The sequence below is a fragment of the Pseudopipra pipra genome, chromosome 20 (assembly GCF_036250125.1).
Source record: "Pseudopipra pipra isolate bDixPip1 chromosome 20, bDixPip1.hap1, whole genome shotgun sequence".
Taxonomy (NCBI): Eukaryota; Metazoa; Chordata; class Aves; order Passeriformes; family Pipridae; genus Pseudopipra; species Pseudopipra pipra.
The window spans coordinates 5,665,512-5,684,068 of NC_087568.1; the positions used below are offsets into that span (position 1 = coordinate 5,665,512).

At 48.2% G+C, this 18,557-nt stretch overlaps 1 protein-coding gene across 2 annotated transcripts; it reads right to left on the reverse strand.

The window, feature by feature from the left end:
- Positions 1-1,349: 1,349 nt before the first annotated feature.
- MIGA2 (mitoguardin 2) lies at positions 1,350-18,479 on the reverse strand. 2 transcript variants are annotated; one of them, XM_064676974.1, is made up of 16 exons: positions 18,369-18,479; positions 17,087-17,329; positions 16,257-16,467; positions 15,265-15,377; positions 12,918-13,029; positions 12,301-12,440; positions 10,781-10,898; positions 10,497-10,597; positions 9,887-10,002; positions 9,391-9,463; positions 8,747-8,833; positions 8,424-8,522; positions 7,924-8,058; positions 7,168-7,221; positions 6,210-6,326; positions 1,350-5,568 (listed from the first exon to the last, which is right to left on the reverse strand). In XM_064676974.1, the coding sequence occupies exons 2-16, from the start codon at positions 17,180-17,182 to the stop codon at positions 5,365-5,367; spliced, it is 1,776 nt and encodes a 591-aa protein (XP_064533044.1). In that variant the 5' UTR covers positions 17,183-17,329; positions 18,369-18,479; the 3' UTR covers positions 1,350-5,364. The 2 variants fall into 2 exon arrangements, with proteins under 2 accessions (XP_064533044.1, XP_064533045.1); XM_064676975.1 differs by having other exon boundaries at positions 5,226-5,568; positions 10,781-10,895.
- Positions 18,480-18,557: the final 78 nt, after the last annotated feature.

Genomic DNA, 18,557 nt, shown 5'->3' on the forward strand with positions numbered 1-18,557 from the left:
CTTTAATTTGTGTCAGGAAAACACATGGACCGTGATTTCTATGCCTTAAAGTAAGATTTCAGAACACAGAGAAATCTCCTTTTCCTGCAGTTATAATATACCTGCTTTAATTATGATTGTATCCCATTAAACTCAACAGGCTCTTCAAGCTGACACTCTCCTTGGCATTGCAAGAAGAAAAAACAGCATTAAAGTCTTATTATTTGGAAAGAAAGAGCAAATATTTACTGCAGGAGCTCAGTTCATCACAGAAGACTGCTATGAGGGAGCATGAGTGATTTACTGCTTTCATTATTCAGGTTAAATAAATCTCCTCCTTTCCAAGCTATTGAATGTAGAGTTATGCTGGCAGAGTGGATTACATTTGATCTATGTACCATGACAAGTACTGAAAATTGTGGGCTTCATTGCTGTATTCACCCACTCCTTCCTGAACAGGAGAAAAAAGTGTCAATACACAGGAGCAGCCTTTGCTCTGCTCCTCAGCATAAGAAAGCACAGAGCTGCTCCTGAGCTGTAATGAGTGTGGAGTCTGACTCCATGGAAACTGAGATAAACTCCTTTTAACTCTTTCAACTAATGATCAGGGTGTGGCGCGAGACAAAAATTTTCCTACTCCCTGAACATTTTATTTGCATACATCAGAGTTCATGACAGGCTTGCATTAATGCCAACAGAGGCTCAGGGGTTTTTTTATTTTTAAGCACAGGGATGAAATTTTAATCACTGTGGAAGAAACAGCCTATCTGATTCACTCTGGTTTCTGTATCGTCTGAAAATTAGAGTATTTAAATCTACTGTAATTGCCTCAGAAGAGCGAGAAGATGAGTTTCTTGCATTGCTCAGCAGATGGGCCCCTCTGATACCAACCCACAGGCTTTGCTCTGGGTTTCTCTCATGCAGTTTGGGGGGCTGATAAGTGCTACAAGAACCCGGGACAATGTTTAAGAGGTTCTGCTCCTCACTGGGATTCCTGTTATCACTTCATCACAGCCTGCTACTCTACACACACCACACCCCAACACAGCCAAACCACCACAGAAAAATCTGAAAAATGAAACCCCATAGTTTCCAACCACTGCTCAAAGCACAGGAGCTGTTTTGTTTATTTTATAACTTGCTTAGTCTATGGATGTGTCAGTAGACCCATGGAAAACTCTGCATGCAAACAAACCCTTTAAGTTTACATCAAAATCCTTTAAGTTCATAATTTTAACTCTGGGAAGAGCAAACCTTGTTCTATACCATCACTAGCACCAAAGGTGTCACCACAATTGTCACCTAAGTTAGAAACCAAAGACTAAGTTTCTAGCACGTGTTGCTAGGAAATTTAGAAACAAAAACCACAATCAATGAAGGAAAGTTTTATTTGACTTGTAATGCCCACATCCTAAGATTAAAGATATTAAAAAAAAAATTAGCTGCAAAGAAAAAAAGATAGAAGCAAAACAAGAACAGATTTTTACACCTTTAGGAAATCAACAAAAAAATAGGCACAAGTTTACATTCATTAGTTTCAGATATGGCAGAGGAATGTTCTACTGAAGAGGGGCAAATAAAATCCTGCTTTCCCACCTCCCTGTATGAGACAGCACAAGTCATGCTCTTCAAAGCCACACTGATCTTGTAGATACAAGGCAGATTTTTCCTCATAATTTTTTATTAATGTGCTTTAAAGATCCTAAAGACCCTCCTAAAGCCATTTGGCGTAGTCTCTACATACATACTAAAGTACTGAGTATGTACTTTAACCACTGGTGAAGCTTGTTACAACCTCCACATAAAAAATGAAAGTCATGCATATTTTAAATTCTGTTTAAGCATCAGAAACTACTGAGGGATTTTATTTCAGAGCTGCTAAGCCACTTTAAATCCCCATCAGTGTTAAAATCTTGCAAGTGTCAGCCCAGACTGATTTAACCCCTTGAGAGTAAGGGTTCATCATAAAAAGGCAAATGTCTCATCTCTAGGGATTCTACCTGAATATGTATCTCTGCTACTAATGCTGAAGAATTTCCTTTGCTAAACACAATATGCTGGGGAAAGGATTTTCTAGGGATGTCAGGAAGCCAGAGGGCAGGCAGGTGTTCTGACATAACCTTTTACTCTACCCAGCAAAACAGGTGAGTCCGAGACAGTCACCATTTGGGCTGAGCCCTGCTCTGGGATCAGTGGAAGCAGCCAAGCCCCTGCTCAGGGTTGGATCCAAAGGAGCTGAACACAGCAGGTCACTGACCACCACTCCTGAGGTCAGGAGAGCTTCTTCCATAGGAATAACTCCTCTGAACCCACTGGTCCTTGCAATTCCCTCCTTGCAATTCCTGCAAACCCCTTTCTGCCTTTCCTCTCAAGCTACACTGGGACTGGGGAGGGACCAAGAGCAGCAATGAAATGAAACATCCATCCCAGTAAAGATAAAACCAGTTTGTCTGGGCAGACAACCTTGGTTGGGGCAGGACCCAGTCAGTGTTGTGGGCAGAGAGGGAGAACTCAATGCTCAAGAAGCTGTGGAAGTTTCCGAGGCAGATTCCTATTTACCTTCACTGGGAGGGCAGCAGTGCCCTACTTGCAAAAAAGGCTAAGGAAAAGAAAAGCATCAAGCTGTAATAAAACAGTCTTTGTTCATTGGATTGATTAGGAATTTACAATTTCTCAGCTTAAAAAGCCACAGTGCAAGTTAGTGTTTGCTTCAGGGGGACCCTGTTTCAGCCTCCTTTCCTGCAAGGCTGCAGAAAGCCCAAAGTCAGCAGCCAGTGTTCTTGTCTGTACACAAAGCAGGCAGGCTGCCCGAGCACTGAGGCCAAAAGACACTCAAAACAGTAAATAAATACACATAAAACAACTCTAAAAATGAGCATTTAACAGCACTGATTGTTTAGAATCACAATCCGTCTTGTTACATTAATCTTCACATTTTAGCATCTTTTTAACCACTGTACAAAAGCTGCTGAAGTGACTCTTTCTTCTAAACCAGCCATACAAGAGCACAAAGCACAATAACCATTTTTTTCCTGCAAAGTAACTTGCTTTCAGAATATACCATCCTTTTGAATCACAGTTTACATGTAGCAGGCGTGTCATGCTAATACAATATCCTCTGTTTCTCCTCTTCCTGCACACTGCCAGGAGCAAGACACCTCAGAGACCTTTCCTAGTTTCAACTGCTGTCTCTTAAATCCTTCCCATAACAGTTTATTCCATGCAGCCTCACTTTGGGCAGCTGCTCCTCATTTCTGCCTCAGCATTGTCCTGTTTATTGCATTAATCTGGTTTCCAGGATAAGCCACATCAGCCTGATGTGCTTACAGAGCACCAGATGTTACGTGCTCTACACTTACCCCCTTGCAAACATCTCAGGAACATTTCAGGGAACCACAGAACGTGTCAGGTTGGAAGGGACCACAGTGGGTCATCTGGTCCCACCTCCCTGCTCAAGCAGGGTGACCCCAGAGCACATGGCACAGCACATTTATCTGCTCCTTTTACATCCTCCTGTTTACTTTTTTCTCTGTTTACTTCCTACCTGCTTTTACCAGCAGAATCCACACTGGATATCTGAAGAGAGACAAGAGATTTGTATTCTCCAAGCCCATGCACTGACTTTCCACTCATATGGAAATTCCAGATTCTTACATATTTATTTTTTTCCCCTTGCAAAAATATGGCTGGATAAGACTTGGGTCTTTTACCTGGAACAGAACAAGGGGCACCCAGTCAGTCTGGAACAAAAACAGTGAAGCTCATGTTTTTGTGGAAGTCCTGAAGACCTCCCCATTCCAAGGGTCAGACTTGGAGCTTTATGCAGACTGAAATAGGAGAAAGCACAGGTTGGACCTCAACTTCACCTGTGACACTGCATTCAGAGGACTCAGCAAATCACTGCAAACCTCACACAAAAGCCAGGATTCCCTCAAGTCAACAGCATGAAGCTGAGTCAGGAGAGGTTTAGATTGGGTATTAGGAAAAGGTTCTTCCCCCACAGGGAGGTTGGGCATTGGAACAGGCTCCCCAGAGAAACGGTCACAGCACCAAGCCTGTCTGAGTCCAAGGAGAGTTTGGACAACGCTCAGGCACAGGATGGGATTCTTGGGGCGTCCTGTGCAGGGCCGGGGGGGTGGGCTTGATGATCCTGATGAGTCCCTTCCAACTCAGCATATTCTATGATTCTGCAAGTCCAGCACACTCCACTGCTGCTGTCCCACACGAGTATCCAACTCAGCTCACATCCCAAAGCAGCCAGATTCCAGGTGCTGGCCATGCAGTCAGGACCACAGCATTTGAGGAGACCCAACCCCAGCAGAACCACATCATACACCCACACACTCTCCATCATTACCCAAAACTCTGTTTGTTAGGACTGACAGACTATCAAGAGTCATTTCCTCTCTAGAAGCTTGACCCCAGCTCTCCAACTATCTGCACACACAACCCCTTTTGTGCACACATCCAACCTTTACACCTCTGACCACCTTGAGCATAACAGCAATAGGCACCACATTACACTGTTTCCCTCCTGCAAACACCCCACACCTCTACCCAGCAAAAACCTGCTGCTGGCTCATTCTTAAATCCAGCAAGGCACTTTGATGGATGGTAAACACTTTGTGCATGCACAGGCAGGATGCAAATCCCCTCCTCACACTAACTTGCCCTGGGGGCAAACCCAGACCTCAGCAACCTCCTAAGCAAAGATTACCACAGCTCAGACCCCGTCATCTGGTCTGCAAAGAGCAGCAACACCAAGGGAACAGACCAGTTTCCCTAGAGCTTCAGACTGCATTTTGCTTCAGTGCTTTACAGAACTATTTCTTCCTCCCCAGGAAAGAAATTTTCACTAGTCACATTGCATGTGTTAACACAGGGAAAGTAAAAATCAGCAGTAATTAATGTCTGTAGGAACACAGCAGAGAGGACCAGTAATAAAATCCCAAAGCAAGCAAAGCCTCCTTGAGAAGCTAATGGTCAAGTGGAGAATTTACTAATGACATTCCTGTTCCCACACCGTAAACATCAGGAATTACCTCCCAGAAAACACACACAGGCAAAACAGGAACGTGTGTTTGCCCTATTCAAGAGAATGGGCAAAAATCTGGGCCCGGGCAGTTCAGGACACAATGTATATATGACACATTAAAAGTAATAATAATAAAAAGAACGGGAAGGTGGAACAAAGAAGAAATTCAAACCATAAGCTGGCAAGTGGTCCTGGATCCATCCCAGCAAACACTACTGGCTACAAAAAGCAGAAGGTCCCGTCAGGTGTGTTGAGACAGTCTTGCTGCCACCGCTGCACGCTGCAGGTAGTTTTATCCACCTCTGGGGGGAAAAAGGTCCTTGTACAAAAAGTGTTTTCCTCCCCTGACATCAGATGAGCTCCTCCTTGAGTGGCTCTGTTTCCCCAGGGAGCGTGCCGTTCATCTCCGGGGAGCTCTCGGTGCCCAGGTACCCCAGGAGGATCTCGCTGCGCCGCCGCGACAGCTGCAGGATGTCTTCTGCCAGCAGCTGCACCGTCGTGTACCTCACGATGTCGAAATCAAACATGTCCTTCAGATACTGCACTATCTGATGCTGCAAAAAAAAAGGGAAGGTTTACAGTCAGGGGACCTCCTTCCACCTGCCAGCACCAGCTGCCTGGACTGCAGCAAGCAGAGAACCCCATAAGGAATTCTGCACATCTGCCATCCAAGCAAAGACCTGCATCAGGCTGGGGATTACTCTGGTGGACAGATCCCCTCATGCCTCTGGAACAGGACAGCAGAGCTCCTGAAGCCAGGAAAGCAATGCTGATGGCCATGGCAATATCCATGCAAACATTTAATGGATGCAACACGTTCTCGTGTCTCACGTCTCCGAACACTATCAACCAGAACAAGACAATTCAGGCTTTAAGATCAAATACAAAACTTGTAAGATCCCCTGTGCTCTTAGACAAAATATTCTTTCAGCATATGCACCCACAATCTTTTCCAATACTGATGATATAAATTGATCTCATCACACAGTTTTGCTGTCAGCTATAGTAAATTCTGCCGAGAATCCTTATCAATCTCAATTCAGCAATCTGCATCTCAAAACCAAGTGACTTTCAAAAGGCTTTTGTACAGAGTCGAGTTTCTTAATGCCACATAAGTCACCAAGAACACACACCTGCAGCTCTAAGCCAGCAGACAGGAGTCCCACACAGCCCAGGTACAGAAAAGCCACCTTACCTTGAAGAAACTGCAGACTTCAGAGAGCTGCTGCTTGGGCCCCAGAAAACCAAAGGCTAGAACAGGACTGACATGCTCCGATACGGAGTAGAAATGAGAGATAAAGCCATCTGGTACCTGCCACAGGGAAGGCAAGAATTGGTTGGTCTTCATTCTCAACAGAATTAGCAGCTTATTCCATATCAGCTACCAAACTCCCTGCCAGAAAGCACTGAACTTCAGTAACTGAAGTTCAGAGCTATTAGGAACATCTCTTCCTGCAGAACTAAATTTATCTTTTAGATCCCCTGAAGGATTACTATCTTCATGTTTTTAAACTGCTATGTCAGGAGAAAAACAAAGAGAAGAAAATGAAAAGCAACCACCAGCCAGTCTTTACAGCCTCTATTTAAAATCTCCAGCCCAAGCCAGGGAAGGAGATGTAAATATCCAAGCCAGAGCTACTGCAGGACAACACCAGCACAGCTTCCAAAGCTCTCACTTCTCTTTGTGCCACCTCACAGGGCAAGCCCTGTGGTACCAGCTGGCTGTGGGATCGAGCTGAAAACCTGCCAGAGGCCACAGATCCTGTGGTAGAACTGAAGTTGTGAAGTTGCAGCTTCCTGTTCCCCAGGTCTATGAACTCATCCACTGTGATACTTCAGAAAGTCAGAGATTTAAGTTAAACTCATCAAGTAATAACTAGTCAGGATCAGTGCTGGGGAGCGAAGAAGTGGAGAATGTGAACCTTTCTTGCTCACATTAAGAAAAAGGGAGAATAAACTCCATCTGACAGAGTAAAATACTGGCATGGCAGTGGAGCAGTGACAACAGGACCCCAGTGCTCTAAAGCATCACAAAAAATGTGACTCAGTTCAGTCTTCTACCACTTAAGATTTTATATTTTGTCAAGATCTAGGTGTTCTCCTTTCATCTTCAAATACATTACATTCTTTCCCTTTTAATTCATTTTGCTTACCATCAGAAGCCTCCTTTTTGCTTTCAGAACTGACCAGCAGGCAGTTGCCAGAGCCTACAATAAAAAGAGACTATCAGTTACTGGGATTACATTAAAAAAAACCTAAAGTTTACCAACACATTGCTGTCAAAACATCAAAGCAGTGGCCCTTTTGTGCCAACAACTCTTAAAATGACAAAACTGAAGTGAACTGGAAGCAGATTTAGCCACTCTAGATCCATTCCAGAGAAGCCAAAGGGCTTTTTAAATTTCTAATATGATCTGACAGTTGCCCAACAGCCCACGATCCACTGTAAACAGACAGCTGTTACAAGGTGCCTCCCAACCATCTTATTCCCACTCTATCAAACTTAAACATGCAGCTGGGGGCCAGGACTAGAGGGAATCACTGCAATTTGAGCATCAGTGTCTGATGAGGTACCACCAGAATGAATGGCCACGTGCTAACACACGTATCTTTCCCTACACTTTGATCCTCTTACTCTCATTCATAAAAATATGTTGTCATCTTTTAACATCGCTGATAAAGGCCCCCAGAGCAATAAAGTCTTGTTGCCAATGAGATGCTTCCAAAACAAGGAAGGCTTTCCTGTAAACAATTTCCATGTAGCAGAAGATGGTTGTTCAGAGCTCGAGGAAAGCATGGTATTTACAAAGAGAGAATTCAGTCCAGCCAAAGCAGACGAGGTTATGCTCTTTTCTAGCCCTGTCACTGAGATCTCAAGGCTCAGCACAAGGACTCCCTGTTTCACACACCGTCTCCTTGAAGCTGTCGGAGAGCCAGCGGTTGCGCAGCACGGCCAGCACGGAGGAGGGCGGGTTCTCCAGGTCCTCAAAAGCATCCATGAGGATGAAGTCCAGCACAATATCAAAGAAACTCATGCACACCACCTGTCAAGGGAGCAGAACAGGCTGTAAAGGGAACAGGTTTAAAAAAAAAGAGACTTTACGCTTTTGGTTTGAAGCAACAAAATGTAGCTGAAGTCAATGTAATCATATTTCAGCTCTTTCATTCCTAGGCCATTCCTACATATCCATTTACCACAGAATCACAGAATGGTTTGGGTTGGAAGGGACCTTAAAGATCATCCAGTTCCATCCCCTGCCATGGGCAGGGACACCTTCCACTAGACCAGGTTACTCAGAGCCCCATCCAGCCCTGGCCTTGAACACCTCCAGGAATGGGGTGTCCACAACCTCTCAACAATTATCTTCCAACTCCTCTGCAACTCTGCAAAGATAATGTCTTTACCAACCCCTCTTCCCTCCAGCTCCTGCTGAGTAGTCGGCCAGGTCTCTTGTCTCAGTGCATAACGCAGCATCTCCTCGTAGCTTTCCAGGAAAGCTTTGGGATTCTGGGAGAGCAGAGAAACAAAACACTTCAGAAGGTACAACAGCTGTGGGCACATTTCAGCAAAGTTTGACTACTCCCATTTGAGCTATCATCAACATCACAAAAGTCACCAGCATGCAGATGAAATTTTCTTCTTCCAGCACACTGGACAGACTCTGGGCTGGGATGGAGGAACAAGTGTCCCCCGGCTCAAGACATAGCTTAGTTCTTACACAAACTTCCTACCTTTTCAGCCTTTGTCATCAGTCCTATCACCATCTGCTTCCCAACCTCCCCAAAAAACAGTTGATTGCTTTCATCCTCCAGCAGCTCCTGCAGAGGGAACACAGAAGTCGTGTGAGCACCTTCTCCCACACAGATCCTGAGCTGGGAGGAAGGAAAAGGACAGGACTCGAAGCAGTGCAAAGCTGCACACACCAGTGTTGTTAACCTTGAATAAGCTGGAGTCTAGAAAACAAAACTGCTCCCTCCAGGACACGAGTTCAAAATTAGGTTGAAGGACTAGAATTGTCAAGAATACTGGAAGCTGCTGTTCAGGCTCCATACACTGCCAGAAGAGGACTGTGGGAAGAAGGAAACCTTGCTCCCCCACCTCAGAGGTCTGACACCAGCCCATTTGAAAGCTCATAAGTGGGAGTAAAAGCTTCTGGGCAACTCTGAATTTCCCAAACTTTAACTTTCCAGAACTAAACCAGCATCAGTGGCCATGTAACCATCACTCCAGCTGGGCACAGGCACCAGGGGATCCCCTCTTTTTCCAAATCATACTGATCAGAATGGGATTACAGAATTAAGCAACAGGAGTTTAGGCTGGAGGAGAACATGCTGCCACATGCCATGGAAACCCAGGAGCCTGGAGCTGTTCTCACCTGGAATGCCTGCCTGACACAGTGCAGCTTTGCCAGGAAATCCTGGTCACTGTGGCAGCCAAGGAGCTCCGTCCTAGAGGGAAAGGGGAAGGATTGTATAAATTCCAGTACTCCTGATGTTGGTGTTCCTACCAACTGTTGGTCCCCTAAAACCAAAAAAATGAATTCCCAGTCTATGGATAGGAGAAAGGAAAAACCACATTCCCTTTGTCCAGCTCCCTGGGGAACCACAGCACCTCTGCCAGGCTGTTACAGTGCAGGGCTCTGCCTGTAACAGTGTCCCAGAACAGTCACATTCCTATTCCTAATTTCCTGGGACAATTACTCTTTCTTAACATGCATGGCCTAAAATCTGGGGCTAATTCCCTGGAAAGTCCAAACCAGCAGGAAGGATGCTGTGAATTTAGGACCCCGTTTCTCTGGTAATGGGGCTGCTCAAAGGCAAATGATGTGCTGACACTGCCCAAAAGAGCCTCTGCACAAGCTGGCCCCTCACCTCAGCGTCCGGCAGGCGACCTTCCCTTCCTTCACCAGCTGCAGGGCTTCTTCATATGCTGCCACTGGCCTGGAGAGGTGGAATGGCATTTCCTCAAAGGGGAGAGAGTCAAAGAGCTGCAGAGGTGGCAAGAGACATGGGGAGAGCAAAATGATCTTGTTAAATATTTGCAAATGCTCAGAGACCGCACACAAGCAAGACAGACCTGCTGCGTGGAATCACAGAATCTTCAGCTAGCAAAGTCTTTCAGTGACAATTATTTCAGGCAAAGCTATTTCTTTTCCCACCAAAAGCTGTCTCAGCTCTGACACAGCTCAATATCCCCTAAAATTTACACAGCCAGGTCACCTTATGTTAGATAGCAATACTTTCCTAGCTGTTATACCGTGTTTTCTACAGTAGACAGGAAGATGACATGGAAGTGCTGGTTGGAACAGCCTGCACCACCCCCCTAATTAAAAAGCTTTTCCTAACATCCATCATGAACCCCCAGCTTGGGGCTGTTGCTCTGAGTTTTATCATCTTCCTCTACCCAGATGTGTTTGGCTCTGCAGCTTTTGTGCCTTCCCTCCAAGCAACTGGACTGTGACACAGCTGGCACTGAAGTCACCTCTGCTGCAGAGAAGAAGGAATCCTCAGAAGCTGAGCTGTCCTCATCATCCGTCCGGAGCCGCAGCGATCCGTCCGCCAACGGGAGCATTAAAGTCTTCTCTGGAGGAGGGAAAGAACCTGGATGGGTTGGAGTTCATGGACTACCACTCCTCTCTGCTCCTGTGCTCTCTCCCACCCCCACAAGCAGCCCTGTGTCACTCCTCCATTGCCTGGCTTACAGAAAAGATGTAAAACCAGACAAAAACGTGCCATTTTAATGCATCTCCACCCCAGGTGCCATACCCAGATCCAGCAGGATGCTGTCTGATGGGAGTGAAGATCCAAACTCTTCCTGGAGGTGGTAGGCTCGGTGCAGGAGGGATTCCAGCTTCTCAGCAAACTCCCTTTTCTGGGACTCCTCCTTGAACATACAGAAATGCCACCCTTAGTTAGCCAGCTGGGCAGGGGCAGATTGACAGCACGAAATACGGGAGGGAATTTTCAGTAAAAATGGGATTTACAGTTTGCAGATTAAATGATTAAAAATAAAAAGAGAGAGGAATCATTAATCCTACAATGCAGCTAATAATGCACAGGGGAGAGAAGCTTCTATACAGCCTATTCAAACCCTCTGGCTTTTGAGCTTCACAATTTTGTTTTCCTGTTAAAAAAGGAAGAAAGAACTAAAGAACTTTAACCTGCCGTCCAGAAAAACAGGTATTTTAATGAGTTACAGAGCACTTAATTCTCCTGACTTGTGACTTTAGCCTAATTTCAAGAGGAACTCCCATCAGGAAACCTGTGTTGAATATAACAGAGTATCCAGAACTGGATAACTGGATAACAGAGTAAGAGTCCTTGGATTAAGGTGCTGGGCATAAGCAAAGTTTGCTGTGAGCAACACAGGAGGATAGGAAAAAAAAAAAAGGGAGAAAAATAAGACTTACACAGTATCCTGCCTTCATGCCCCTGTGTTTGCATGAGTATCTCACCCAGAAGACAGAAGCATTAACAAGAAGCACAAAATCTATTTTGATAAGGAATCAACTGGTTTTTAAGGCAGTTTTAGAAATCCTACAGGACTCTTCAAGGAGAGCCAACAACAGCAGAATCCAGATTTGACTTGGATAAACATTATCCAGCACAAAAGACAAATGTCCCACAGACTTACTACTCCAGGTCCTGTTTACAGGGGACTGGGAAGACTTTTTGCCAGTGAGAACTGGAGATTTGAGAGTGCATCAACTTCCACAGTCCTGAGCTACAGCAGCTCTTTTTAGCTTTGTGGCTGTCACTGAGCCATCCTAGGATGAACCTCCTCTTATCCCAGGTCTTCCCTGCATAATCCTCAAGTCCAAGACAGCAAGGGGCTGTCCTCAAATACTGGAATCCCCAGGAATCCCAGTTGACTCATCCCCAGGAAGTGACAGTGACCGTCAAGTTCTCCACTTTCAAATGCATTAAAAAATGACAGAGACAGCACTGGCAGGCAAAGCAGTGCTGAATTCATCCCAGCCTTTTCCTACCACAGGCTCTGCCATGGGAGGACACGAGTGACAGTGAGTGACATGAGGCTGGAAGGTGGGTAGGAAAGCTGGGGAATGAGGGGGCGAGACTTATCAAAAAGAGAAAGAAATTAAAAACACCCAGTCCCCATTGCATAAGGAAGCTGCAGATACAGACAGCTCTTAAACAGAGTCTGGCCTGACTCTGCCCTTAATTTGCTGTCCTTTTAACCTCCCCTAATTACTCCTTCCAGCACCCAGGCTGGCCTTTCAGCATGTTCCCCAGCTGGCCACTGCAAGGGAACAGTGGGCACCTACCTCTGAAATATTCTCAGATATGCTCTCCTGCTGTTTCCTGCTGTCCCAGGGCACAGGGGTGCTGGTACTGGCACTGTCCCTCTGCCTGATGCTCAGTGCCTGTTCCCATTTCTGCAGGGCCTCCTCAAACAGCTCCATGCCTGAAAATGCAACCAAATACCAGCTGTGAGAGTGCCAGGCCACTCAGGAACAGAAATACAGGATTAGTCTTTGCTCACTCAGACAAACCAGCAAAGAGGAAAATCTCTCGCCAGCTGAAAGGATAAAAGTATTTATTTCCCAATATGTTTCTTTTTTTTATTAAAGTTGAGGAGAACATCCCCAAATCAGTTAAAACATCAGCTGTGTTACTTCCAAAATGCTGTTCTCTGCACAAGATGGGCCTGTTGCTCAAGAACAGTATTTTGGAAGTAAATTACTCACTGACAAAAGAGATAAATGTATTTTTAGGAGAAAATGGGATTTTTATAACTAACAAGTGACTGAGTTTAAGTTGAGAACATGAGAGAGCTTCCTGTCAGAGCTCTACATTGAGCTGCTGGTGCTCTGTGTCAATTCCCACCCTCTTCTTGCTCCCACAACTCCCCCAGGGTGATGTCCCCCTTGTGCTTGCTTACCTTGAACATAGAGGCTTTCTGCACTGGCATCCCCAATGGCTCCAGCATCTCCCATTGCCTGGGCCTCCCACATTCCTGCGGGTGTTGGACTGGAGGAGTTGACAGCCACCATCTGCAGGGAGGGAGCAGAGGGCACCAAACTGAATTCTCTCCAAAGGTAGCCATGGTAAGACCACACAAACACCACCAACAGTTCAATTTTAACAAAAAGGCATTTTCCTTCCCCACGTTTTCCCTTGTGCTTCCCTGTATTGGTGCTCCCTTGCCTGGAAAGGGGGAGATGTCAAGGGTTACTGCCCTCACCCTGCTTGGGAGATGTGCTCAGGAGGGGAGGCAAGGTGAGAATTCCTGCCCTTCTCCACCCAGCACCACAATGGTGCCTTTGAAAGCACAGAAAGTTGTGTGGGAAATACCTTCCCAACCAATTCATGCTGAAGCTTCATTAGGAAACTTGAGCTGTACAATGATGAGCACGAGCAGGAGAGCACTGATGAAGGTGACAGCCTGGGAAAGTTCCAAAGCAATCCCTACCAAGGCACCAGGATTTTGATGGAAAGCTCATGTCAGCCCCAGCTGTCTGTACAAAAACCACTGGAAGTGGGGGGGGAAACAACCACAGTCCAAATAAAGGAACAGATTCCCAGCAAAATTACAGCTGAGGAATCCCCAGAGGGCAAGGAGAATCCTTGCTCTTCTCTTTGGAACCAAACCCTCTCCAGGGAGGGCTGGGCACTACAGTCCACACAGAAAAGTGGCAGCTTTGTCCAATTTCCCACCAGGGCATCAATGTCTCCTGAAGTCTGACCCAAAAAAGTGCCGAGTTCAAGACTATCAGTGATCAGTGTTTGCATGTGGCTTAGAGAAACTTGAGCCTGGTGCTAGAAAAAAGCTGCAATAATCAGCTCACAGATGAATTCTTGCTCCACCTCCATTGACTGATCCCTGTGGAGTGTTAATAAATCCCTTTGACATCCAGAATTGCAAATCATCAGTGCACTGGATGGCAGAGAGGAGCCCCAGGAAGCAGATGAGACCACAGGTAAAACCTGCAGCTGTGCAAGGGATGAGCTGTTTGTCCATCAAGGAACATGAAATCAGTAAGAACAGTGTCACAGACTCAGCTCCCACACAATGAAGGGGGTATGGGAACAGATCCCTCCCTGTGGGAATATCCCCACCCAGGCACCAGCAGTGGAAAAAAGGAATTTAGATAGTTTTTTATCTAAAGAGAAACAGACTTCAGCAATACAAAACCTGGGACAGCGTGTGTGGGAATGGAGAAGCCGTGGGGGAATTAAATGTATGTGAAAGTCCCTGCAGGGGGAAAGAGGCCAGAGCCTGGTCCTCGCTGACACGTCCCATCACATCCCAGTTCCCCAGGGAATGCTGGAGCAGGGCCGTGCCGGCACTGCCGCCTGCTGGAGACACGCTTGGGACCGCACAGATTTTGGCAACTTTTGATGCTTTAACTAAATACAGCAATAGCTGCACGTCCTGGAGGGTGCTGGTGCCCAACAGATCCCTTCTAAGGGGTGATTTTTCCCCTCTCCTTCCCCAGCAGTGCCAACCAGCCTCCAAGCCTGGGTGATGACAAGGGAGGGTTTCACCATCACAGAACTTCACCTGTGCCCCTGCTGCTCCAAGAGAACGTGAGGCTCTGAGCAATGGGGATGTAAAACAGGTCTTGAAGCCACAAACACTTCCGTTTTGAACCTCACAAGAGATGGATATAATCACTGATGGCTTCTCCTGCCTGGCTAAGCCCGAATTACCTGTATTTATAGGCTGCTTTTGGCTTTGGAGGAGGTAGAACGACAAGGCTGTGTTTTCAGCCTGTGCTGTTTCCTGAACAGAGTTATCAGATTTTGGTAGTCAATTTGGTTTTGACAACAAAGCAACCTGTGATCAGCCCCAGCACAGGAGGGGCTGTGCTGGCACAGGGGCTGCTGGGCCACCAAACCTCCACCATGGAGGGAAGCAAAGAAGCAAACACTGCTGTGAGACCCAGCAACAACCCAACCTCACTCCTTCAGTGGGTCACAGAGAGCCCCAAGGAATTGTGCCCATGTCCCACAGGGAAGTCCCTCCTGCAGCTCCTTGTTGGCCAAAGAACTGGGATGTTCCCTGGAGTTCTTGGCCACAGGAAATTGCTGCTCTGGTTTCACTCAGGGAACTCCAGACACTCAGTGCAAGGTTAATGACAGAACCCGCCCTACAATTACACTGTAACCTGTTCTGCTCCAAAGGCTTTGGCATTTTCCACTGGCCAGCACAAGCCCAAGGACTTGGTGATCTCGTTACAGGTCCGTGCACTCACATCTCCCAGCCCTGCCAAGAAGGTCCTTACCGAGGCGAGGCTGTGGGAGGAACTGGAATGTTTGCTGGGCTCAATGGAGGAAATCCCGCTGAGCGTGTCATTGCTCTTGCTGCCAGGACTCTGGACCCTTCTGCTGGAGTAGCCTGCAGTTGGGAAGGTCACACAAAACCAGGATTTTAGGCTCAGGTGATTCGAGCTGTGAACAGGGAGGGGAACATCACCCTGTCCAGTGTGACTGCAAATGGGCAAAGCAGCATCCAATACCTAAAAATAAGTCATAGATCTTCTCTATGCTCTGTTTCGCTATGAAACACTAAGAAAACTGCTGTCAGTGGGAAACTGAGGCTGAGGAATGAATTCAGTGCTTATGGATAGCAAGAGGCAAGTAGAAAGAACAAAGGAAAAACTCCTCCACCTTCCCTCCGGCCAGGCAGAGAACAGACATTGCTCCCTTGGTTATTATTAAAAACACCTAAAGATTTTCATACACTTCAAAAAACAAATCCTTAATCCCTAAAGTGCTTTGCTGAGGACTTTGGCCAGTTTTACTCCAAATATCAAGCAAGTAACGAAGCTGCCCAAGGTCCAGGAGCCACCAGCCAGAGCTGGACAGACACTCCTGACTCCCCAGCCTGGCCCAGGCCACCCTCCCCTCAGCTCAGCACAGGACCCTGGATGAGACATCACACTGGCATCACCAGATCAATATGCAACCAGGTCACCCTGTGCCTGGTCATTATTATCAGGGAAAGCCACAGGCTGTCTGCAGGAAAGGGTATAGGAACTGCAAACCTTGGTGAAAACCTCAGTGCCATCTTTTTGTCCCCAAAGACTTTGACCTCAGGGTCTCTCCCTTTCCTCCCCAAACTCTTATGTTCATGGCACTGAGCTTCAGGCTTCTCATTTCATTCTGCATCGAAGCACTACACAAATGCCTTTGCTTTCCCATCAGGAACTTCCCGTGCCTCCCTGAGCACCCTCACAGAAGGAATTGGGGGATTTTCCCTTTGTGCAAGGCCGACCTTTCTTCACAGAGGAGACCCTTCTGGTTGGCAGGATGGGCACTGTGATCCCTCCCGGTTTAAATCCACATTTCTCGGGAGCGATTTGCTTCTTCCGACGGCGACGGCGCTTCAGCTGATGAGCCGCGAGAGCCAAGGCAACTGTCCCGAGGGCTGTGGCAAACAGCACCTTCCTCAGGCCTGGAGAGAGTCTCAGCTGAGAGAACACAGACTTTGAACACAAAAGATAGGAAAGAGCAACAGTGAAAATCCAATTCCACCACCTTTTTTTTTTTTTTTAAGAAAAAAAAATACAGTGTTAAACACGAGATACCTTGGCTTTCCCCTGCCACCCACAGGCAGCGCCTGCCACGCAACCGAGACTCAGCAGCAGAGAAACTGCGGAGCATCATCTTGACAGGACCTGGAGAACTTAGTCTTACCACAACACGCTGCCAAATTTGCACACAGCCCGTAGCAGATGCAATCCCAGTTACCCAAGTCCAGCTCTGAAACCCTGGCGTGCTTTATAAAGCTGAGCTTTATTGCTCCAAGCGTTGCATTGCTACAAGTGGGAAATGTGTCACCCTTCTTTCAAACAAAAGTCTTTTTTTAGCACCTCTGATGAAGAGAGAGGTTGAACCCAGGTGTTCCAGGGAGGGATGTGGGAAGAGCTTCTCTCCCCTCTCCAAGCCCACCCTGAGCAACTTTCTTCCACCAGCCCAAACTCTCCCAGCAGTTCTTCCAAACCCTCCAATTGCAAACCCCCAGTACCACCCCACTGTGCCTCCATCCCTCACAACCCCACAGAGCAAATCCAAGGACTCTGATGGGAAAGCCTTTTGTTGTACCTGCCCAAAAGTCGTGTAAACAAACACGGGGATCTCTGCCACAGTCATGGCCAAGGCCTGCATGATGGACATTCCCTCTGTCCTCCTAAATGCCATGTCTGCGCGGGGACCTTGGCACCTCCCGGAGCTGCCGAGGGGAAGGGCACTTGTGGGGGCTGTGGGAGCTGCTCACAAGGGAATCCAGCTTCTCTCTGACATCTGGCTCCAAGTCCTGGTGCTGGCCTTCATCCAGCAATCCTCCTCCTGTGGGAAGAGGGGAAAAATTGGGTAAGTGAGTGACACACGAGGCCTGCCCCTCCTCCTTGTACTGCACTTCACAAACCACACACCGGGTCACTTGAAGCAGCAGTGCCCGGCAGGAGATCTAAACCATCTTCTCACCAACAGCAGCAATTCCTTTGCTTCTCCTACCAACCACAGGGGCACATTCCCAAACTGCTCTGCAGCAGCAGCATGCTGGGATTTGAGACCTGCCAGAGGTTTCTACACACACCAGAGCCGGCTGCACATGGCTGGGGGGACTTTGTTTGCAGTCTCCATATAAAAAACCCACCCCAATTATTACAAATAACAACACACATGTTTTCACTGTCAAAACTCTGCTTTCTGTCCATCACAGCCTTCCTTCAGAGGCACCAACCAAGGGGGGTTTGAGCAGGAGTTCACTCAAGAGTTCTGCCAGGAGCTGGGCCGGAGGGATGTGCTCAAGGGCAGAGCTACAGAGAGCACTGATGTGTGACCCCAGACCTGTGTGACGACCCCCTGCCCCTGCCCGACAACCCCTCGCCCCCCACTGCCAAAACCCACTCTGGGAGCACAGCAGGGAAGGGTCCCAAGGCAGGGGGAGCGCGCGGGGACTGGACACGGGCTCCCCACAAGGTTAAACACAACGCTCCGGCCACAGCACAGCTGAGAACAGCGAAGTGCCAGAGACCCCGGGCACAGCAAACAGCCCGGGGTCACCGCGCCGGGACGGCACCGCGGGAGCCGCTCCGTCCGCGCACCCCCCCAGCCCCGCTTTACAAACCCCCCGGTGCGGGGAGCGCCCCGTGGGACCCCCCGCACCTGCACTGCAGCACTCGGGGCCCCGCCAACGCACCCGCGGAGCATCCACGCACCCCCACATCCCGCGCACCCCCGAGCATCCCCCCGCGCCACCCCCCGCACCCCCATGCCCGGCTCCACCCGGGGGTCCCCCTCTCCTTTCTTCCCCCCTCTCCCCAGCCGTGGTGCGGCCCGGCGGGCAGGTCAGGGCAGGGCTGGAGGGAGGCCCCCCACTCACCGCTGCGGGGGGTGCGCGGGCCCCACGGGCCGGGCGGGCCCCGCCGCCGGCCCCGCTGCCCGCCATGGCCGCGGAAGGGCAGCGTCTCCTTCCCCCGCGCCGCAGCCCCCCCGCAGGCGGGGCCTCCCTGAGGCCACGCCCCCAAGGCGCCCTCCCGGCCAATGGGAGCGCGCCCGGCTCGGGGGATGC